This window comes from Nelusetta ayraudi, unplaced genomic scaffold (genome assembly GCF_046127955.1).
Source record: "Nelusetta ayraudi isolate G7.1 ecotype Tasmania unplaced genomic scaffold, CSIRO-AGI_Nayr_v1 ptg000033l, whole genome shotgun sequence".
Taxonomy (NCBI): domain Eukaryota; kingdom Metazoa; phylum Chordata; class Actinopteri; order Tetraodontiformes; family Monacanthidae; genus Nelusetta; species Nelusetta ayraudi.
Genome location: NW_027466083.1, coordinates 5,660,243 through 5,682,893, shown reverse-complemented (window position 1 = coordinate 5,682,893; position 22,651 = coordinate 5,660,243). Strand labels below are relative to the sequence as shown.

General features: G+C 45.1%; 6 protein-coding genes and 1 pseudogene across 6 annotated transcripts; 1 reads left to right on the top strand and 6 right to left on the bottom strand.

The window, feature by feature from the left end:
• Window positions 1-861: 861 nt before the first annotated feature.
• On the top strand, window positions 862-2,646 carry LOC142892108 (15-hydroxyprostaglandin dehydrogenase [NAD(+)]-like; annotated as a pseudogene).
• Window positions 2,647-2,800: 154 nt separating this feature from the next.
• LOC142891940 (methyltransferase-like protein 27) lies at window positions 2,801-4,959 on the bottom strand. Its single transcript, XM_076031882.1, has 5 exons — window positions 4,805-4,959; window positions 4,502-4,630; window positions 4,236-4,371; window positions 3,346-3,438; window positions 2,801-3,234 (listed from the first exon to the last, which is right to left on the bottom strand). The coding sequence occupies exons 1-5, from the start codon at window positions 4,916-4,918 to the stop codon at window positions 3,035-3,037; spliced, it is 672 nt and encodes a 223-aa protein (XP_075887997.1). The 5' UTR covers window positions 4,919-4,959; the 3' UTR covers window positions 2,801-3,034.
• A 7,516-nt stretch (window positions 4,960-12,475) lies between these two features.
• LOC142891926 (claudin-4-like) lies at window positions 12,476-14,610 on the bottom strand. Its single transcript, XM_076031863.1, has one exon. The coding sequence runs from the start codon at window positions 14,194-14,196 to the stop codon at window positions 13,225-13,227; it is 972 nt and encodes a 323-aa protein (XP_075887978.1). The 5' UTR covers window positions 14,197-14,610; the 3' UTR covers window positions 12,476-13,224.
• A 399-nt stretch (window positions 14,611-15,009) lies between these two features.
• Window positions 15,010-16,178, bottom strand: LOC142891932 (claudin-4-like). Its single transcript, XM_076031871.1, has one exon. It carries the CDS (start codon window positions 16,175-16,177, stop codon window positions 15,548-15,550), a length of 630 nt encoding a protein of 209 aa, XP_075887986.1. The 5' UTR covers window position 16,178; the 3' UTR covers window positions 15,010-15,547.
• Window positions 16,179-17,267: 1,089 nt separating this feature from the next.
• LOC142891929 (claudin-4-like) lies at window positions 17,268-19,382 on the bottom strand. The gene is made up of 3 exons (XM_076031868.1): window positions 18,907-19,382; window positions 18,176-18,418; window positions 17,268-17,744 (listed from the first exon to the last, which is right to left on the bottom strand). Exons 1-3 carry the CDS (start codon window positions 19,039-19,041, stop codon window positions 17,268-17,270), a joined length of 855 nt encoding a protein of 284 aa, XP_075887983.1. The 5' UTR covers window positions 19,042-19,382.
• A 164-nt stretch (window positions 19,383-19,546) lies between these two features.
• On the bottom strand, window positions 19,547-20,945 carry LOC142891933 (claudin-4-like). Its single transcript, XM_076031872.1, has one exon. The coding sequence runs from the start codon at window positions 20,562-20,564 to the stop codon at window positions 20,007-20,009; it is 558 nt and encodes a 185-aa protein (XP_075887987.1). The 5' UTR covers window positions 20,565-20,945; the 3' UTR covers window positions 19,547-20,006.
• A 579-nt stretch (window positions 20,946-21,524) lies between these two features.
• LOC142891930 (claudin-like protein ZF-A89) lies at window positions 21,525-22,397 on the bottom strand. The gene has a single exon (XM_076031869.1). The coding sequence runs from the start codon at window positions 22,291-22,293 to the stop codon at window positions 21,661-21,663; it is 633 nt and encodes a 210-aa protein (XP_075887984.1). The 5' UTR covers window positions 22,294-22,397; the 3' UTR covers window positions 21,525-21,660.
• Window positions 22,398-22,651: the final 254 nt, after the last annotated feature.

Genomic DNA, 22,651 nt, shown 5'->3' with positions numbered 1-22,651 from the left:
AATTACAAGAGGAACACGTTTATGCTTGATTGATTGTATGTGTCTTATCAATTTTTACAGATTTTTATAACAAAAGGTTCTCTGTGACATGCTACTAACGTTATGAGAGTATATATGAATACATAAGAGCAAGAGCACAACACTGTCACCTAGCGATAGACCCAACTTGTCTACCAATCGAGCTCAGCGAGGGCACAACCTTTGAAAAGGAGTGTCTCCACGCCCTCTAGTGGCACTGCTGCGGTCTGCAGACGTTCCTAAACCGAAATGACACAAAGTACAGTTCGTTAAGAAGTCCAGCAAATGCAAATATTGGGAGAGAGAGAGCGGGTAGATTAATGTGTCATGCAAGCGCCAGAACACAAAGGGCACTGATTTATTATTGTAATTTAAATTGTGCTCCCATGAGTGGACAAACACTGACCTCATTCAGTAGGTCATCCAAAAAGTGAGCTTTAAAAATGTCTCAGAGCGGGCATTTAAAACAACAACAACAACAACAACAACAACAACAACAACAAACAACCAGTTTTTAAATCTATCTTTCAATTTAGTACCTCTCTCTCTCTCTCTCTCGCTCTCTTTATATATATATATATATACATATATATGACAGAAACAAATCCACAACACATCATGTCTACACGAAGTGCCCATATAGCCACTGCTTTCTGCATTGATAAATGATGAATTAGTTTCACTATTAGTCTGTTATTTTAAGGCTATTTTAAGACAACTGTTGCAATTGGGTTAGTGGTTGCAACGCTTAGCTGCTGGGTGCAGGGAGGAGCCTAGTCAGTCTTGCAGCCACAACGTGTTTAGTCTTGCCAGGCCCAGTGTTTTGTTCTTCTTTTTTTTTCCATGTAACTTTGCCTGTCCCTGTTAACGTCTCTGCAAAGCAACAATTGCTCGCTGCACAAATCGATATGGCCCTATATAATAAGATTGCTATTGTGACTGGAGCGGCAATTGGGATTGGAAAAGCAATAATGGAGATACTCCTGAAGAACGGCGCAAAGGTAAAGTATTTTCTTCTTGTAACCAGTAAAATTCCTTTGTTTACATGAAAAGAAAAAATGTTTCTTTCCTCCATCTGCAAGAATCATTGAAAATCCTAACAGAAGATAAGTTGAAAAATGGCTTTCCGCGTCGAGGCATTCTAAAAATCCCACTTGCTATATTTAACCACATTATTTATTTGCAATCATTGATACTAGCAGCAGAAGAGTGTCTCATTGTATTGCAAGGTTGTGTTTCTGATGGGCCTTACGCACATGCAGGTGGCTCTCCTGGACTTCAACGACACAGCAGGCAAGTAGCTGGTCCACTGACTCTTTAGCAACGCGGCCCAATAAACAACCTGGCCAAATGCTCACTGCATCTATTTGTCCTCAAGCTTCCTTTCAAACAACTGTGGACACATTTGGAGGAATAGACATCCTGAGCAACAATGCCGGCATCATGGACGAAGCAGCATGGGAGAGGACAGTCTCCGTCAACCTGGTGAGGAATCCTCCTTCTGTTTGAACAGAGATCATGATGAAACTACTGAGCTCCAGCCTCTGCTCTGCTCCCTTCCATTAGTGCTGCAGCCTTGGGGGCTGCCTTCTCACCTCATACAACTTTTTGTGCTGCAGGTGGGCGCTATCAGAGGGAGCTACCTTGCGCTGGAGCACATGAGCAAGCTGAGTGGAGGTCGCGGTGGGGTCATCGTCAACACGGCATCAATGGCAGGTGAGGTTGAAAAGTCTGGGATATGTTGTAGCCCTGTTATGTTGTTTAATCTGCTAATAAAAAGCAGCACTGTAGCAGTGCAATGTAGAAGTTGCCTACTAAAACTCCACAAAGTTTATGTTACCGTGAAGGTGCTGGAAAGCGCTATATAAGTGCAGTCCATTTACCATTTACATTATTGCTCTTTGGCCTGCTTCTTCAGTGTGGACGAGGTTGCAGAGTCCTTCCTGGAGCTGGTGATGGATGAGACGAAGAACGGAGATGCCCTGATGATCTACTCAAAAGGAAAACAATATGCAGATTTTTCTTCACTCGTTTAGCTTTTATGCACAAGTACTGTCAGGATAGAACTTCTCCATAAGTTTTATTGTCATCTACACGGTAAACTACTTGTAATCTAATATTCTATTCTTCTTGGTCATGGCCAACCAGTACTTCAAGACACATCTGTATTTCCTTTTTTTTTAATCGAGAACAAAAACTACAAACACACTTGTCTACGTTAAAAAAAAAAAAAAAAAATGTCCAATGGTAAAATACAAAAGTCAATCATTAATGCTATGATTTCAATGGCTGTATTTTTCAGTAATGCTCAATGGATGTAGTCTGTTTTTTACCACTGGGGTGCCGAGCCAGGAGCCTATCCCAGCTGTTTTTGGCAGGGTTATATCTGGGACAAGTCGCCGCTTGATGACAGGACTATGAACGAACACAAAGGGCGTGTTCTCATAGCCTCGCCTGGCCTCGCCTGGCCTCGCCTCGCCTGGCCACGGTTCGATTGTGTTCTCATTGGCCCCCGGTTCACGAGACCGTGGGCGGGGTCGACGCGGTAAAGCGGGACAATGTTTTCGACGGCATTATTTCTGTGCGATACACAACAGCGCAGCGATTAGACTGTGGGAGGAATCCGGAGTTGTCAAAGATGAACCCAGAAAGGCCCTAAGACTGAGAGTCGAACCTGTGTGGAAAAAATGCTGTACATATTTCTGCTCTACAAAATTCTTGTCATTCGTTGACCATACTGGAAATGCTCTCTTGCTCGCTCGCTCACACACGACGACAACAGTTAGGTAATAATAATGTTCATACAGAATGGCTTTAATGTGCACTGTAAACTACTGTAAATTACAGAAGAAATAACAGTGAAACATTACAGTGAATTATACTTCAGGAACGGCTGCAGTATCCTGTACCTACAAGTGCCACTAGGGGGCATGCACAGATCCAAGATGTGCACAATCACATAAAGTAGATCTGTGAGGGCGGTGACGTCAAATCTCCTGTGACGTCATCGTTCATGTTACAGCTTTCTGTAGATGTACACAGATCCTGGTATGAAGCCTGGCTCAGCCGTGATCGATTTCAGCCAGTTTTCCACCCGGGTGATGTTCACACAGCTCCACAGCCCGTCGGCCTCCATCTGCTTCTGCTCACGATGCAGCTCAGCCGTGTAGACAAGATCGTCAGGGCCGTGGCGGGTGGTCATTACTATGAAGCCACCTGAAGGGAATAAAAAAAGAAACCTAGTGAGGCCGCACGTTTCCCAAACAAGGCAACAATAAAGTTTTAAATAAAAAAAAAAAAAAATTATTATTATTTTTTTTTAATTACCTGTCTTGCACGCCTCGCATATTTGCCTGAGAACACGGACACAGACCATGTCCACACTGAGTGCACCAATCATTAAAGCAAGATCAAATGATCCTGTAGGAACAAGTTTGAAGGCAGCGAAGTCAGTGTTCTGTAGTGATAATTGAAATTAAACTGCTAGGACAAAGTTATGGTTTGCTTTTTGTGTTAAAATGTAAACACACTAGTCACAGAATGTTGGGGATGCTCAACTTTTCGGGTCATTTTAGGTATTCTCTGAAATTTCACCCGGAAGTCGATGATTAGGGAGAATATCTTATCCCAACGTCTCAGTGACCTCTCTCATGTTGGAACACGCAATCTGACCCAAACATCGCGTGTCAACTGACGTGAAAGCTATTGTAAAGGCCTCAGCGTTTGTAGAGCTGTATCGATGGACGATAACACACAAGAGGTGCAGCTGCATTCTTAGAATTAGTTCTTCTTTTTCTTTGTTTTTGACAAATCACCTCCATGAGCTTCGCTATCGAGTGGTTCATTTTGCACACATGTGTGAATTGTCTCCCTCTAACAAGAGCAAAACCTTGACACTTGCCTGAACCTGAATGCCTTTTTTGTTATTATTGCTGTTGTTATTTATTTTATTTTTGCAACAGCCAAATATCAAAAACTTTTTTGAGCAGTGTAAGTATATTCTTCTGAACAGAGCAATCCCCAAGCAGAATTTCAGAGGAAGAATATATACATACGTATATATATATATATATATATGTATGTATATATATATATATATATATATATATATATATATGCATACATACATACATACAACACACATACATACAAATATATACATGTTAATTTACATATATATATATACATATTAAGGAAACAAAAAACAACACCAACACCTTTTTCCACGGGTAGATCTTGTTCTCCTAGAACACACAGTTTAAGGTCTCGGTACAGTCCTGTCTTCTGGGCCCCCTCCATCATAGATTTGCTTCCGTCAACACCCACAAAATGGTTGAAACCTATCTTTTTCATCTGTGGGGAGCAAACAATGTGACACTGTTGTGTTCAGCAGGTACACACACTTCCCATATAGATTTATGACTCAAATTGCCCTTTGTCAGGATTTCCTGGTTAAGATATCATAGCAATAACATTGTTTCACCTCCTTGGCCACCTCTCCCGTCCCACAGGCCACGTCCAGTACAATGGCTGTTTCATGGTCACCGCTGAAATGCTTGGCGATGCTGTTGGCGGCATAACACGGCCCTTTGTAGTCCAGAATATCCATATCCTATTTGGAGCAAGTAGCCCAGTTATTCTTATTTTGTGGAATTTTTTTTCCTTTATTTCTTTTTTTTTAGAAATGACTGATCAATGCTTTTGTCTGAGCTGCCTTTTCCCACCCATGCAATTAAGGCAATGCGTCATGAAAGCATTAATATGGATATTTTGAAGTTAAACCCACCTGTTGGTACGCTGTCCACCCATCATAAAGAGCAATTTTTTCCTTTGCCGTAGTCACAGAGATCAAGGCAGGATTTTTTTTCACATCGTCATACGTCCGGTCTGCGGATGCCATTACGCTACCTGTCAGACAAGGCAATCTAACTATGACGGATTCCTGATAGTCTGCGTCTATATATATGTGGAATGGCACAAGCTCCTCCCTTCCTCACCTTCTCCACAGGGTCCACCACTATTGCCGCTAACACCAACACCTGCACTTCAGGCACCAGCTCGTCTCCTTCGTGTTGGGAAACATTAACCAACTGCTTGAAGCCAGATATAACTTTGTTTAATGCTGAAAGAAAAAAACAACTTTGGCCTCTTGTCAACTTAGGTCAAACAGTAAAACTCACAGACTGGAATATTATTAGCTTTATAGTATGTCAGATAATACTGCCCAATCATCTGGCAGCATGCTATTGCATAATAATTGTTATGCACCATGACAATACTGTTTTTGCACTCCTCTTTGCAGCATTATGTAATATAGTTTTAATATTTGGTGTGCAGTGCCCAGATCTTGTCAGTATAAATTGTGCCACAGTGACATGCAAAGCCTGCAAACCGCATGATATAAAAAATAAATTAACATTTGCTACTTCGCTGTATCAGCTCTCCCACAAAATGTCTCCTTCATGGCCTTGACATTATGGAGTATACAGCTGCGGTGGCTACACGCTGATATCACAAATTGCACCTTTAATGATTAAACTTTGATAGGAGTTGACTCAAACACAAAAACAAAGTTCGACGGTGGGTGATGTGACTTCCAGACTTTCAAAAACCATTCACTCCCATAGCTGATTGTGTTGTGTGGGTGGGGAGCAGGGGGCTTTAATGTTACTGAATTTGAATAATTCATGCACACAATCCAGCCACAGACAAAAGATTAACTAAATATATGTATTTCATATACATCTTAACTTGTAATACACACATAGACAAGAATGGGGTGAATTCAAGACTGCAACATGTGATATCCATCCATCCATCCATCCATCCATTTTCTATACCCACTTCCTGCACTCAGGGTTGTGGGGTTCTGCTGGAGTCTATTTCAGTTTAAAGCAGAAAAACGAGTTACTCTTGAATTAATATGGCCTTTCACATTTATGTCTCAAGATAAGACCACACAATGCTTATTAATATAAACAGCTCAGTTCAGGCTGCCTCATTGACCAATTTAATGTATGCATCTTGACAGGATGCTACCACCACCGTTTCCTGTTAAAAGGTTAAAGTCCTATTCACTCCCATAGCTGATTGTGTTGTGTGGGTAGGATGTGAAATTTTTCCTCCGCATTTGACCACCCCCTGAGAGAGCGGTGGGCAGCAGCAGTGCTGCACCCGGGAATCATTGGGTGATCTAACCCCCCAAGTCCAACCCCAAATACTGAGTGCCAAGCAGGGAGGCTTTGGGTACCATTTTTACAGTCTTTGGTATGAACTCGAATTGCACCCACAATCTACCAGTCTCAGGGACACCTGACACCTGACACCGCTAATACCGGTGAACATAAGTTCCGCTATGTAGTGACACACAATAAGAAGCACTGCAAACAAGTATATGTAAATCAAAAAATAGAAATTAGACAGTAAAAAAATATCTATATCTATTGTCATGTTTGCCATAACTTCATACAGGTAAGTTCTCAAAGATGAACTGTCAAGTCTCTTGGATGACTGATCCAGAAAGGATGTCAACACACTTCGTACTGTTCTGATTTGCCTTTCCCAGGCTGCCCCCATATGACTGGCTGATGGCGGGTTAATCACAAACTCACAACCTAGTTGCTTCAAGCACTCTTGGTTCATCTCCTTTACAGCTTCTAGGAACTCTCGTTTTGCACCAATAAAATTGGTTCCTTGGTCTCATCGAAGTTGTCGCACGTTTCCACGTACAGCAATGAAGGTCCGAAGTGCATTCATAAAAGTTAATAAAACGACTGATTAATAAAATTAATCTTCATGTCATCAAGTAGATCAATGTGCACAGCACAAGAACACATACAAGTGAACAGCAACCCGTAACGCTTCAGCTCTGTCCTTCTCTCCTTGACATAGAATGGACCAAAACAGTCAATCCCACAATAAGTAAAGGGTGGAGTTGTCTCCATGCGTTCACGTAGTAAATCAGACATTTTCTGTTCTTCGGTGCAACGTCTGAACTTTCTACGCTTGACACACTATGTAGGATGACACAGCATGATTACATTAAATTGTCCAGATGCCGTTCGATCACAGCACATTCATTATGCGTACGTTATGCCACGCCCTTGGTGTTGCACTTGTTGATGATAGTGCTTGATCAATAAGGTCGACATCTGGCTAGCCATTGGCATGGTTGCTGGATGCTTGATGTGAGGATGTAAAGCAGCATGCTCAAGCCGGCCTCCAACCCTCAGGATGCCCCGTTCATCCAAGAAAGGATTCAATCGGTGCAGCTTGCTGATCTTATTCTTAGCTGTGATTTCCTTCTTGCATTGAAGATTTTGGATTTCCTCTGAGAAAGCTGCCTGTTGGACAATGCCAACGATGGTAAGTTCTGCCTCCTTTCTCTCTTTGAGACTTGTGGCTTCATTGGTTCTGGATACCAAACCTTTGAGCTCCTTGACCCACCGCACAAGCCTGGCGATGGCTTGGACCAATCTCGTCCAACTGGAAAACTTCAGGAAGCGATCAAGCAGTGAACCTTCTGTTGTTGAAGTCTTGTACACAAAAGCTTTACGTACTTCTGGATCTTCAACTGCAATGTCTCCCACCTTGTCCACTCGGAAGCTAAACCAGTTGGAAGCAATGAGCTCCTTCACTTTAAGACCCCGTGATGCATGGTCGGCAGGATTTTCTTCAGATGCCACGTATCTCCGCTGACTCGGACTGGTACTTTCCTCGCTCCTCTGAACACGATTTGCCACGAATACGTGGAATCTTCTGGCATCGTTGTTGACATATCCAAGGACGACTCTTAAGTCTGTCCAAAAGATTTCCTGGGCTCCTTCTAGCTCCAGCTCCTTTCTAAGTATGTCACTGGTGCAAACGGCAACAACAGCTGCTGAGAGCTCAAGTCTTGGTATTGTAGTGACCTTCGTGGGCGCCACTCTGGCCTTACCCATCATGAGTGCACAGTGGATTTGTCCCACTCCACTGACTGTTCTGAGGTAAGTGCATTCTCCATACCCGGTGACACTCGCGTCCGAGAAATTATGGAGTTCTTGTCTTTGGACTTGACCGAACTTTGCTGGAAGGTAACATCGCTGAATCTTAACATCTGCTAGATTCTGTAGGTCCAAAAGTCAGGATTCCCACTGTGACCGGAGATCATCGGACAGTGGTTCATCCCAGTCGGTCTTCTCTCGGCACATCTGTTGGAGTATTTGCTTCCCCACTAGAATAAAAGGTGCTACAAAGCCAAGTGGGTCGTAGATCGACGCTACTGTTGACAAAACGCCTCTTATAGAAAGTGGACGATCATTCACAACTGCTCTGAAGAGGAACTGATCTGAAGAGATGCACCATTTAACACCTAGAGCTCTCTCAATCAGTGGCTCATAATCTTGGTCTTCTCTTCTGACATGAAACTGATGGAACATGCGTTCAATGTCACACATCATTGCTACAGGACCTTTGCGAAACCGGCAGAGAACACTAATCAAATTTTTCGTTAGCTCTGGCCCCGTAAGCAGATGATCGTTCAATGACACGCCTTCATACTTCGCTGAACAGTCGAACACGACACGTATCTTCCCTGGTTTCTGTGGGTGGTACACCCCATGGTGTGGGATGTACCAAGCAGGGTTATCATGGACATCTTCCTCTGAAACCTTCACCGCATCTCCACGAGATATTGTTTCGCTCATGAAGGCTACGTAGTCTTTATGGTATTGTTTGTCCTTTTCAAATCTCCTTCTCAGACATTTGAGACAATGCTCTGCACATTTCTTGCTATCTGGCAGATTCGGCCTGCCTTCTTTAAATGGCAAGGGCATTTCACAGTGTCCATTTTTCTTGATTCTGATTCCCTTCTCCATTATTGATTTGAGGTGATTTTATCACATCCGGTGGAGTGACGACTTCCTTTACTTGTGTTCGACATATGTATTGGACTTCACTGGTCAGATGAGCAGGCTACTGCTGATAAAGTGTCACTTGTCTCACAACAATCTTGTGGCTGCTTCCAATCGCATCCCCATAGTCGACACAGGGATTTGCACAGCCAACGATACTCCAGCCAAGGTCTGTTCTTTGGGCAAATGGCTCATTGTCTTTGCCGGCCACAACCTCTCTAGGTAGCAGAGCTTGAGAACAATTGTAACCTATGAGCAGGCCAATGTCACATTCAATTAAAGGAGCAATATCTTCAGCAAGGTGCACTAGGTGAGGCCATGCTCTTGCTGTCTTCGGTGTAGGAATATGAATTGGATTGACAGGAATAAACTGTCTTGTGTAAATTACTGGGAGAGGAATCTTCCTCAATGAATAAAAGCCTCTGACTTGCAACCCAGTTAACTTTTGACTAAGAATGACTGTACTTCTGGATGCCAGAGTTTCTTCTGCACAGGCTCTTTCTGTGTGTCCAGAATGTCGGCCTTTTCTTGCAAAACAAAGGTGGTGTCACTTTGATTGTCCAGAAGTGCATATAAGAGAACTCCATTCTCTGGGTTACTTGTTGTGGATAACCATTAGGGTTGGGAATCTTTGGATACCTCACGATTCGATTCTCATTCAGTGGCTACGATTCGATTATAAAACGATTATTGATGCATCTTTAATTCACGCACTTTTTCAAATTTTTGAAGCAATTGTGCGTTTAACATAAAAGCAAGAGTTGATTTCATTTCTGTTATATTTTATTTAAATAGTGCCAAAGGTACATGGCGCGTTAAAACTTTGTTGTACAGACCCAAAAGTAATAGATATCTTGAATCACCAAAGTAAAATGTGTCCTTTACACACATTTAAGAACAAATTTGTGCAGTATAGCATTCAATATGCTCAGATGCTAGTGTGCTGCGCTGTGCAGTGACGATATTCCCTGCCGTCGAAAAAACTCGTTCTCGCTCGCTCGGTCGTAGAGAGTCGGGATTGCCGTGTCAGTGAAATAGCGTCGGGTTGGGATGGTGTATCTGGGCTCCAAGGTATGCAGCAGTGCTCAAATCCCCGACGTCAAATTAGACGGAGCAGATCTGATCTCACGGCGGTGTGGGTAGCGTTCGGCCATGTTTTTTTACGCCTCTTTATTAAACGTATTTGAATAATCGAAATTTGGACGTTTGTGAATCGATTCAGAATTGTTCACGTCCGAATCGCGATTAATCTAAGAATCTGAAATTTCCCCACCCCTAATAACCATACTGGTATAACTGAGGAGGAATGGGTACTGTATGTAGGTTGCCTCACTTAATGTTGCGTCAGTTGCTTTGGACACTGTTCTTTCTTTTGACCTTTCCTTTTCCTTTGAGTGTTTTCCACTCTCCTTTCTTTCATCATCACGATGTTCTTTCTTTCTGTCCTCCTTGGCTCGATCTTCGTGCAGACACGTTGGATGCTTTCGTTTGCATGTGTCGCAGACACTCCTCCTTTCACAGTTCTTTGAAAGATGTCCTGTTTTAAGACATCCAAAACACATTTTATTTGTTTGCACAAATTTGACTCTTTCTGAAATTGACTTATCCATGAATCTCCGACATGTGTGAATGCTATGGTTCAGCTTCTCACAAAATACACAACCCTTAACATCTGGGTTCTCTTCAGAACTGCTTGCCAGCACCTTTGCACCAACACTTCGGATCTTTGGAGTTCCACTGCCACCAAATGCAGATTAGTAGCGGGACATCATGTTTTTTGGCAAGTGGAGCAGGGGCTTATGTTCAATACTATCCTTAGATCCTATCTTCGGACATGAAGTGAGCTTATCTCTGAAAGCTGTAGCAATCATGAATGAGCTTCCGTATCTTTCTTCAAAGACGTCCCATGCTGAATGGTAAGCTGCATCCGTTATCGTTTATGATAACTATTGAGAGTTATCAGAAAATAACTCTCAATAGCTTTCTTTGCAGGTCCAACGACATATTTGCGGAGGTAGTAGAGCTGAAATGTTCTTCCTGCCTATCAGAGTTTGAAAGGACATCTTCCAGTCCTTGTACCTTAGTGGGTCTCCACTGAACACTGAGGGCTCTGGTACAGGCGGACGACTTGCATTGATTGATTCTGCAATCGCAATGGCGAGTGGTGCAGTGCTATGTTCTTGGCTGTTAATAGCAGGCTGCTCCCTTGTGGCAGTTTGCTTTAACACAGCTTGTAAGCTTTTAACACAGGTTGTACAGGTGCACTAGTTTGTGATTTATGATGCACTGTAAAATCTCTTGATTTAGATGCAGGTTTCCTTTGCCTAGGCTCATCGAGCAATTGTGATATCTCTTGATCTGAGTCTACCTCTTGTGTATAGACTTGCAGTCTAGCCTTTGCCGCATTCATCTTTTTGACTGTATCTAAGCGCTCTATCTGCATTCACTTATCTTCTAGAGCCTTTTGCCAAGAAGCATCAGCTGTAATGTATTTTGTCTTTGCGTTTTGAACTTCAGGGCCACCGTATTTGGGTAGAGGCAGCGTCACGGTAATAGCTGAAGTTTGAGGATAGCAAACAGGACTTTATTTCCCTGATAACATTAGATACATTTTTGTAAGTCACATGTAAAAAAAAATAAATAAACATTTGATACTGAAAATATTCAAATAGATCAAAACATCTAAAACTTCAAGTCACCAAACAAAGAGGAGCTAGACCGATCACTAGATGGCAGTGTTGTACACAAACTGGGTGAACAAGAGCTTCAGGAAGCAGGTTCAGGTTGTATTATAAACAGTATATAAAGTGTTCTTCCAACAGCATTCGTAAACAGACAACAAAAAAATATTGCCGTTATCACTATTACTTATCAGTTTTACTACAATGTGTAAATAAAAGCACCATGTCCATGTTATGGAGTGGACAACATGGAGGTACCGCAATTAGTTGGTGTGTGTCTTTCTATGTGGCCCTGCGATGAACTGGCAACCGGTCCAAGCTGCCTGACGTCACCCCTTGACAGCTGGGAGAGGCTCCAACAGACCGCAACCCTGAGTGCAGGAGGAAGTGGTTAGAGATCGATGGATTGATGTTCTTGAGTTAAAAAAACGAAACAAAAACGTATCTCGTCTGGGAATTGCTTTGTCTTCATCATCACTTCTTTTTTGGTCTTATCAATACCTGGATTAAGATGGTAAACACTACTTCACAGACAAAAGTAAGAGAAAATCTGTTTGTGATACATCACTGGTAGCCACCAGAAAGACTCCCGAGCTACACTCACTAATCACTGAAACCAGGTTTAAGGTCTGAACAAACACTACCCTGCCGTCCTGACAAAGAGAACATAATGTCGCTGCAACAGCACTCTCTGTCAAACCAGTTGGTCCTGTCTTAAATTCTCAGGAAGAGTGAGAGTTGAGGGGCTTTTCTTTCTTTCTACGTTTTCTTTTCTTTTTTTTTTCTTTTTAGCTCACATGTCAGACATATTAGCCAGCCAGACACAAAGAGCAATGAAAAGGAAGAAATAGAAGAGGAAAGAAAGGAAGGAAGCCGACTACCTCGTCTAAGTTACCTTTATTTATTTTTTACGCTAAACATGCAAATGTTTCCAACGTGCAAAAAACATCTGGTGCACAAACAGTCACATTTCACACACACACACACACAAAAAAAAAAAAAAATCAACAACAAGCATATTTAAAATGTGCACTGTAATTGCTTTTATTTTCATCTTAGAGTCACCATGTTGTTCAATGGAAGGTGAGGATTATCCTAACATTTTCCAAATGAACTGCTTTACAGTATTTTTCACACCCTAAGCCTGACGTGGTAGAAGAAACAGCCTTTTACATTATATGTTTCTGTTACATGTCAGTTCAACAAAAAAAACTTTAAAAACAGCATCTCATTTTAAACCCTGCAAAACAAACACAGTTACAGCACAAATAATTTGAAAGATTTATATATGAAAAGAAGAAAAACAAAATACTTCAATTTGCTTTGTCTTCCTTCATTTCAAAGTTCACATTTAGAGAGCAACATGTTAAAGTTGCTATTTTCTTCCATATTGATAAATAAAGTTCCGAGTTTTTTTCCTTTTTCTTCTTCTGCCTTGTCAGAACAATTGAAAAGCAAGCAGGGAAGTACTCCTAATTTCGTTGTGTGCACGGTCATACAATGACAATAAAGGCTACTACTACTTCACTCAAACTCAGCTCAAACTTCATTCGGATAGCTTGTAAACAGTCACAAAACCATATACACAGTTACCTGACTGTGTGTGTTTGTTAGTGCGCGCGCGCACAAGCGCGTTACAGGTATGTTCTGGCCGGGTTTGTTGATGCGTCCGCATCTGCGTTTGCGTCCGCTTCCCCACTCTGGATGGATTCATTCTCCTCCATTTCCAGCCGCTTCAGTTGCGACTTGGTCGAGGGAGCCTCGCTGTACTCAGACTTGACCGACTCGGGACTTTTCACCCGTGACTTTGCTGATGGTGCCCACGATGCCTCTGACGGCTGCCTCGCACCCTGCAATGACTCGTCCTCCCTGGGCTGCCTTGTATACAGCGGAGGCCTGGCCAATGCTCCATCTTGACCCTGTGACCTGGAGAAGACAGGCTGAGTTTTGGACGGGGTGCGACCTGCCTGGGTGGACCCATTGGATGAGCGTACCACCATGTAGCGGACAGACGGGCTCTTGTCTTTGTCGTGGGCCTGGAGCGGGCACGTGGAGCTGATGAACAAGCCCCCTCCCAGGACGAGCAGGATGGAAGCCCCCCAGCCGATGTACAGGCAGGCTCCGATCTCTCTGCGCTGGGCGTCGATGGAGGCGCTGTAGAACCTCCTCACTACTGCCCCTGCTGCCCACGAGGTTGGGATCAAACAGAGGACCCCAGTGGCGATCAGCACCGCCCCCGCCGCCACCGCCACTTTCCCTTTAGCTGCACCTCGTTCCTCGTCCAGGAAGCGAGTGCACTTTCCCCCCACAAAGGCCAGGATGAGACCCAGGCCGCCCACGGCGATGGCCAGGACGGTGAGGGCCCGGGCGGCCTGCAGGTCCGCGCTGAGAGCCAGCAGCGACTCGTAGGGCTTGCACTGGATCTGCCCGGTGCTCTGCACCACGCACGACATCCAGATGCCCTCCCATATCGTCTGTGAGGTGACGATGGTGCTGCCCACGAAGGCCGTGACCCGCCACATGGGCAGCACGCAGCTGATGATGACGCCCACCCAGCCGAGGAGGCAGAGCGCGCTGGCCAGCATCTGCATCCCCAGAGAGGCCATGACGCCGAGGTGGTTGGAGATGAAAAGTCCTTCACAGGGTTCTTTGGAGTCTCAGTCTGTAGGAGTTTCCTTGATCCCTCCGCCTCCGAGTCTTTCTTTCTTGCTCTTCTCCTCTGTCTAAGTACCAACTGTCATCCGTCACTGTCACATGCAGCTGAAATGTATTGTGGGAATCTGGCCATCTCAGCTGTCCATCCAGGGTCCTGGTGGCTTCAGGTGTCGCTTCCAGCAGCAGTAGCAGCAGCAGCAGACGCCTCTGTCGTTTACATTTGTTTTCCACCTGCTGCTGCTCGCCTGGCCGTCCTCCTCCCTCCTTTCTCTCTCCTTGTGTTCTGTTGTTACTCTCATCTACCTGCCAGTGCAGCCTTCCTTTCAGCCATCTGGGCGGCTCCCTGAGCGCTACTGGCCAGGTGCACGAGCACCACACCTCTTTGGAAACCAAAAAAAGGAGGAGGGGAGGAGGTTGACACAACAACAAAGAAAGAGAGGGAGGGAGAGAGACAAAGGGAAAGAGAGAGAGAGCAGTAGCTGTGAAACTGTGACGTCATTCAGCTCCCTGACTCATTGTCTTCACCTGACAAGATTATTTGGAAACATTTTGGAAATTTGGATTTTTTTTTTTAAATAAGCTTCAGAAACCGAAAAAAAAAATACACTGGTTTACAAGATACTCTCGGATATGTATTTAAAAGAGTCCCACAAAACCAGATTAATGGATTGGATTGGATTAATTCAAGACTGGATATGTGTAGAGTGATTGTGTACGTACTTTGAAATATATATATAAAAAAAGAAAACTCATTCGCACGTAGATAAAGATAACACTCAGTCTATTTATTTTGCTGATGTCTCCCAGGCAGTCAGGAAGCAAACTTCCACAGAACCAGTTTGTTCAGATACTGACACACTTGAAAAACCGGATTGTTTCTAGACTCAGAGCTTTGTTATTTGTCGTCATTTGAAGGGCTCTACTCTAAACAGGTTGAGTACGGCTAGATAATAACAATGCTGTTTACAACTGACCCACTTTTCCCCCAAAGCCATTTAGTGTTAAAGAGAAGCCAAATTACAAAATGTCAAGAAAAAACACAAATCCAAAGCCACAAACACCTGGTGCCACACAGACCTTAACATAGCACGGAAATCAAGCAATTACGCAACTTACTAAGTTCTCATCTGTCACATCGTTTGGGAGCTTTTATTTTTCAGACAAGTGAATCATTACTCTGACAAAAAAAACAACATTTTTGAGCAACACATCCACACTACAGAGGTTCCAGTTTGATAATGACATCAGGTTCATCGCCAATCAAACATTCAGGAGCTCTCCGAGTCCTGGCGGCAGCAGTTGCTAGACGTAGGCTTTGCTGGTCTCCACGGAGCGAGCCTTGACGTACTTCACATCGTAATTGTTCTCTTTCGGGGGGCAGGAGCTGCAGAGGAGACCCCCGCCCAGGAACAGCAGCCCGGCGGCCCCCCAGCCGATGTACAGCGAGGCCCCCAGCTCCCTCCTCTGGGCGTTGGTCAGGACGGGGTTGTAGAAGTCGCGGATGATGGTGTTGGCCGTCCAGCAGACGGGGATGAGCACCAGCAAGCCGGCGATGATGAAGATGATGCCGGCGGCGATGGCCACCTTGCTCTTCTGCCTCTCGTCCTCCACAAAGTTGGTGCACTTGCCGCCCACCACGCCCAGCAGGATGCCGAAGACGCCGACGATGATGGCGATGACCACCAGTGCCCGGGCCGCCTGCAGGTCCTGCGGCAGCGCCAGCAGGGAGTCGTAGACCTTGCACTGCATCTGGCCGGTGCTCTGGGTCACGCAGTTCATCCACAGGCCCTCCCAGATAACCTGGGAGGTGACGATGTTGGCGCCAATGAAGGCCGTGACCTTCCAGGTGGGCAGAGCGCAGATGATGATGCTTCCAATGAAGCCCACGATCGCCAGGGCCAGACCCAGCAGCTGCCGCCCGCTGGACACCATCCTGAGCCCCTGTGCCGCGTCTGGTAGCAGTAAGGGAGTCTGTTGTCCACTCTCGGAGGCAGACGGCAGCGTTCTCGCACACTGAGCGTTTGCTGCAACAGGAGCTGGAGGAGGAGTCGCCCGCCGCCTCCTCGAAACTAGTTTGAAGAGAAATCTCACTGGACCAGATTGCTTCTTCTCGCTGCAGTTTCACAGAGATCCCCTCTCACCCCCAACCCGGTTTTAAAGAGGAAGTAGCAGACAAGTACATGCCCATGGTCTGACTGACACAAGGGGGCCTGTTACAGAGGATATCAAAAATACAAGTGACTTTTAGTGGCCTTTGATTAGGACAATACTACAATAATGCAAGGACCTAAAAATGCTCAGTATCAGTCTCAGTGTTTCAACTGAGAGGGAAAAATCTAATGTGGAACTTTGACCAAGTCCTGAAAAAGCACAAATTGGCAACAACAAAAAAAAGTAGTTTAAAAGAAGGCGTAAATAAAAACCCCTAAACATCCATGCATCCATTTTCCATACCCGTTTCTTCCTGAGTTTAGGGTCACGGGGGTCTGCTGGAGCCTCTCTCAGTGGTCATAGGGCAAAGGCAGGGTGACACCCTGGACAACTGGCCAGTTCATCGCAGGGCCACAGCGAGACAAACAACCATTTGCACTCACATACACACCTACAGACAATTTAGAGTTTCCAGTTCATCTCAGATGCAGGTTTTTGGACTGTGCAAGCCAGTATGATACAGAGCTCATCATGTACTTCTCAACATATTACGATAAATAGCACACATAGGATTTAGCATGAAACCCTTTTCCTCTTTTAAAAACAGTATAAAGACAATTTGACTGTGGTGATGTGAGATATTTCTACAAAAACACCAAAACCTGGGATTTTGTCCCCAGTGTCCCAAAAAACAACAAAGGTGTTTGGTACGCTTGGAAACGGCTTGAAGAGAGAGAGAGAAAAACATTCAGGATGTGATCGGCATCACCGCACAATGTTTTTCAATTCTGAAAGTTTGGGGTCGACACTATTATCATCGCTGCTGCACTTCTTCCATCACGCACCTGACCTGAAGTGACCTCGGCTGTGGTCAGGCAGACTGCGGCCAGTAGTCTGCCGGTCTCCGCTGGTGCTGATCGTACATCCTGCTGCCACTCAAAGAGCCTTTCAGGGAGTCGTAGGCGTGCACCTGGGCCACGTGCTCCACCTCCCTCCTGGGTGGATAGCGATCGTATGCGCTGCTGGAGCCCTCGTCTGACCGCAAAGCCAGCGGGCGGGCGGAGTCGCCGCCGTACGGGCTGTAGATGCTGGGTGGCCTGTAGGTGTAGTAGCGAGGAGGCGGCCGCCTCTCCTCCGGCCCGCAGACAAAGCAGATGAGGGCACCGCCAAGCAGCAGCAGCAGGCCAGAGACCAAGCCCACGTAGATGGAGGTGCCCACCTCCCTCTTCAGGGCCGCCGTCACCAGGGGGTCATTGTAGACCGAGCTGGTCACTGCTGCCGACCAGCTGACGGGCACCAGGCACAGGATGGCAGACAGGATGCACAGGGCGCCGCCCAGCAGGGACGCCTGGAAATCAATCACTAACATGACTTCTCAAGTCGGTGGAGCACGACTTGGCGAGAACAGCGAACAGGGTGCTTAAAAAAACGCTTTTTTCCCCTCCCATCTACAGTTAAAAATATTTTTACATTAATCATTGAAAACCAAGAATGACTATTAATCAGTTTTTCAAAAAAAAACTTGATTTAATTATTTCAGTAGAAAGAAAGTAGAAAGTAACCAACAATTCCCACTTTATTTTTTTTGTTACTTGAGTGTATTAAAATAATCAAAATGCTTTTGCCAATTTGATGAATTACTTCATACTACATACTAACTCTAGACACATTTTCACTTGATTAACTATCAAATGAGCGCACGGGATTAAAAGGCTTTTTAAAATCCACCATCAGTGTTCTTTGGCTTGATTCAGATCGTTCGATTCAGAACTCGTGTACCTTCTTGTGGGACGTGGAGGCGGACGGAGGCTCGAAGGGGTCAGGCGGAGCCCCGCTGCAGTTGACCACGCCTCCCCCCAGCAGAGTTACGACGAAGCCGAGGAGGCCGGCGAGGATGGAGAGCAGCGTGAGGGCGCGACCCGCCTGGATGTCCGACGTCATGGTGGTGGGCGTCGTGTGTGTCTTGCACTGCATCTGACCTGTGGACTGCAGGATGCAGTGCAGCCACAGACCATCCCACACCTGCACAAAACACACAAACACACAGTGTCAGTGAGGACGACCAAAAAACAACCAAAAACAACACCCTGTTTATTCAACGGGAATCAGCTGCTGCATTCGTTGATTATCTATTTCTAGTTAAGTATAAAATAGATGGCAAAAACATGAATTATTTTGGTGTTTCATTTGCAGCACAAAGTTTGGAATTTTACTCTTCCGTTTTCATAGACATTCATTTATAATTGTGTATTTGAGCAAAACGTATACAAATGTTACACACTTTGATATATAAAAAAAAAAGAAAAATTCACAAAAAGTCAATAATATACCTGTAGCCCAAACCAAAACTGGAGCTTCAGTAAAGAGAAAAAAACGGCTATATAGTGACAGCACTCATTTGCATAATGTACAGAGAGTTTTCAGAGATATTAAACATCATTTTTTACGCTTGACACTTGAGGACCAAACTTGCAGTATTTAAAGCTGAGTCAATCTAAAAAGAAACTCACCGATTGTGCAGTCACAATATTTGCTCCGACAAATGACGTTTCTCGCCACATTGGCAGTCCACACGTCAGACACACTCCCAAAACCCCCGCCAGGACCAAAACGAGACCCCCGATCAGTCTGCCCTGTCCCTCCATTGAAGAGAGCGAAAGAGAAAAAGAAAAGCCCAAGACAAATTAAAAAAAGAATATCGGGATACAGAAGAAGAAGTAGCCAGTGTGCCTGCTGTCTTGTGTCTGTTGGAACAGTGAAGATCCTCCTGCCATGTTTTTTTGCTGTTATGTTAAATAGTCAGATGACACAAAGATCAACAGACGTGCAAAGTTTGAAGAAAGAGTATGCGACGTGTCAGTAAACACCTCTGAGCTACCAACTGACTTTGTCAGGCTTTAGTGTGAATGTATCTCTTACTCACCACTTTTTTTTGTCCATAATGCAAAAAAAGAGGTTTTTCAGATGACGTAAGAGATGCTGTAATTCTGGAGTTGGTAAAAAAATAAATAATAATCATATTTTAAACTTTTAAATGTAAATTTGTGCAGCAATTAGTGGGTTCGTTTTTGCACCAGTATTTGCATTTAATTTGGTAAGGAAAGTGTTTGCTCCACCTGTGCAGTGCAGAGGAAAAAAGACAGACAGGACAATAGACATCCGTTTTATTTTTTGGATGTGACACTATCATTTTAAAAAGTCGTCTCTGAAAAAACAATTACAGATTAATATCAATTATGTATATTATAAAAAGGAAAAAGGGAAGAAGAAATTATTGGCATATAAAAAACTACTATCAACATTTGCATTGGACGGTAAAACAACATCTTTCTTCATTTCTATGCAGTAAACATTCTGCAAAACTTCATTGATTTACAACTCATTTTTCAGTGTCATGATTACTTTAATGTGCTAAAAATTTAAAGCTTTTTGCGCAGGTTACGCAAGTTGAAAATAAAAAAATTATTCCATTGGGGATAAATTCACTATCAATCATCCCTCTGTCTATGAAAATAGTCCAATTCTGCTGAAAGGAGCACAAAGGAAAAACTGGGTTAACGTCCTTTGAAGTCAACACCCAAAACTCCAGACAGGAGTCATCTCCTCATCTTCAGCATCTGTAGGTGCTGCACAGCACGGCTCCTCCAATCACGAGCAGCGCTCCGGAGGCCCAGCCCACATAGATGGAGGCTCCCAGCTCCCCTCTCCTCTCCGAGGTGGGCAGAGGGTTGTAGAAGCCCGTGATGATACTGTGTGCAGACCAGCTGACCGGGATGATACACAGGAGTCCAGCCACCATGAAGACCACGCCGCCAGCCAGGCCCACGTTGGCTTTGGTCAGCCCGTCATGGCGGTAGAAGTTGGTGCAGCGGGCGCCCACCACCGTCAGCCCAATGGCCAGCACGCTGACGGCCACCGAGACGCAGATCAGAGCCCTGGACGCTTGCAGCTCCTGCGGCAGGGCCAGGATGGAGTCGTAGGCCTTGCACTGAGACTGGCCCGTGCTCTGGATCACGCAGTTCATCCACAGGCCCTCCCAGAACACCTGCGAGGTGACGATGTTGGCTCCCACGAAGGCCGTCACCTTCCACATGGGCAGTCCGCAGATAAGAATGGTGCCGAGGAAGCCGATGATCGCCAGACACACGCCGACCAGCTGAGTATGCATTCCGTCCCGCAGGAAGGGTTTTCTTTCTTGCCTTTTTAACTTCAAGAAGGCAGCAAGAGTCCACCTTCAGCCGAGGATCATTTTCTGAAGCAGCCGCTTTTCAGGTAAACGCTACTGGTTTTGTTTTTTTTCTAGAGTCGCATTGCACCAGCATGAGGAACAGGGAGGGTCCTGTGCTAGTTTCTGGCTCCGGTTTCCTGCTTGTCCTGATTCCTGCACACTGAATAGGGTAGGCGGAGCAACCTTGTGACAACAGATCTGTCAGTTAAAGGCTTTGGCCTACAAGTACTGAAGCGGGGGAAAGAAACTAAACGTTTATCACTTTTTTTTTCCCAAAGACTAGTATATTTCAAGGGTTGATTTTTCAAATTTTTTGGACCGTCACTGAGATTCACACTCAGCAGCTTTTGTAATTGCAGTTTCAATACCACAGATTATCAAAAACACCCCCTCAGCAACATTATCCCAAGTCTAGAAGATGCGCAAGCGTTAACCTTTTAACTAAATGCCATAGTGCGAACGGCTGACCAAAGAAAAAGTTGGAAAGGTTCAAGCTACTGCTCATCTAAACACTGCAGTTTGTTCAGTGGAATCTTGATTCCCCCCCCACCACCACCTCAGCTAGCTACCGTTGGAGTGGCCTGCTGCAGTGATAGTCAAATTGAAGTGACAGCAGTTGATTTTGAGACAGTGCAGTCATTGAACACTGGGCTTCAGAGTGTTGAGGTTTAGCAGGGGCGACTATGGAACCTCACTGCTCCCGAACGGAGCAGCTTCTTGCAGGTTTTTAACAAAATGCGCTAGAGCATATTAGAGCACCTTTTACAAGGTTCTTGCCCCAGCGATCCCATTCAGCACCACAGTTGGGGAGTGGGAGGAGCTTTCTGAATAAACCAGAAAGCTCCCTTGTAAAATGTCTGCCAGTGGAGACAAAGCCATGAACTAAATACAGCAACAATATCAGTGAGCAAACATTTAATTTATTAAAAATCATAAAAAGCCTGACATATTGGAAATTAAAAAAATAAAACAGAATCCAGTCCAGTCCAGTTTCCTTTTGCGAAGAGAACGTGCTCAGTCCAGTCTTGCAGGTATTTTAAACATAAGCTCCACCGCTGGCTGCAGACCGAGGGGCGGAATACTTGATGGAGTACCTGCCGTCCTTGTTCCTGGGACACTGGCAGCAGAGCAGCGCCCCTCCGATGAGCAGCAGCCCGGCTGACCCCCAACCGATGAACAGCGAGGCGCCAAGCTCCCGCCGCTGGGCGTCGTTGAGGATGGGGTTGTAGAAGTTCCTGATGACCTCATGAGCAGACCAGGACACGGGGATGATGCAGAGGATGCCGCCCACGATGAAGAAGACGCCGGCGCCGATGGCTGTCCTGCTCTTGGCCTGCTCGTCCTCGATACAGTTGGTGCACTTCCCCCCTGCGATGGCCAGCAGGAGCCCCATGAGGACAACCAGGATGGAGATGACCACCAGGGCCCGGGCCGCCTGCAGGTCCCGGGGCAGCGCCAGCATGGAGTCGTAGACCTTGCACTGCATCTGGCCTGTGCTCTGCTTCACGCAGTTCATCCACAAGCCCTCCCAGAAGATCTGTGCCGTCACAATGTTGTTGCCAATGAAGGCCGAGACCCTCCACATGGGCAGCGCGCAGATGATGATGTCACCCAGGAATCCGATGGTCGCCAGGAAGACGCCAAGGATCTGGAGACCTGCAGAAGGCATTTTCCAATTTTCTTTTTCTTCCTGTCCTGAGGTTTGCGTGCACCACACCTTATCAACACAGCCCAGGGGTTTCTTCCTTGTGGAGTGAATTCAACTTCCTTTCCTACCTGCAGGTTTTTGTACTGACACGGTGGTGGGCGGCGCTTCTCCTGATTGGTTGATTAAAATTGGTCAAATGCACAGCACCTGCCATCGTAAAGGCTCAAAGATCCTCAAAGATCTGCATTTAATTTGCATATTAAACTTTTTAAAACTGGCTTTTCTCAGATAAATATTAGCAATAGCTTTGTTTTTATAAAAACAAATACTCCAAAATGTATAAGACTGAAATGTCTTTCTAAATTCCTTTCACACTTCA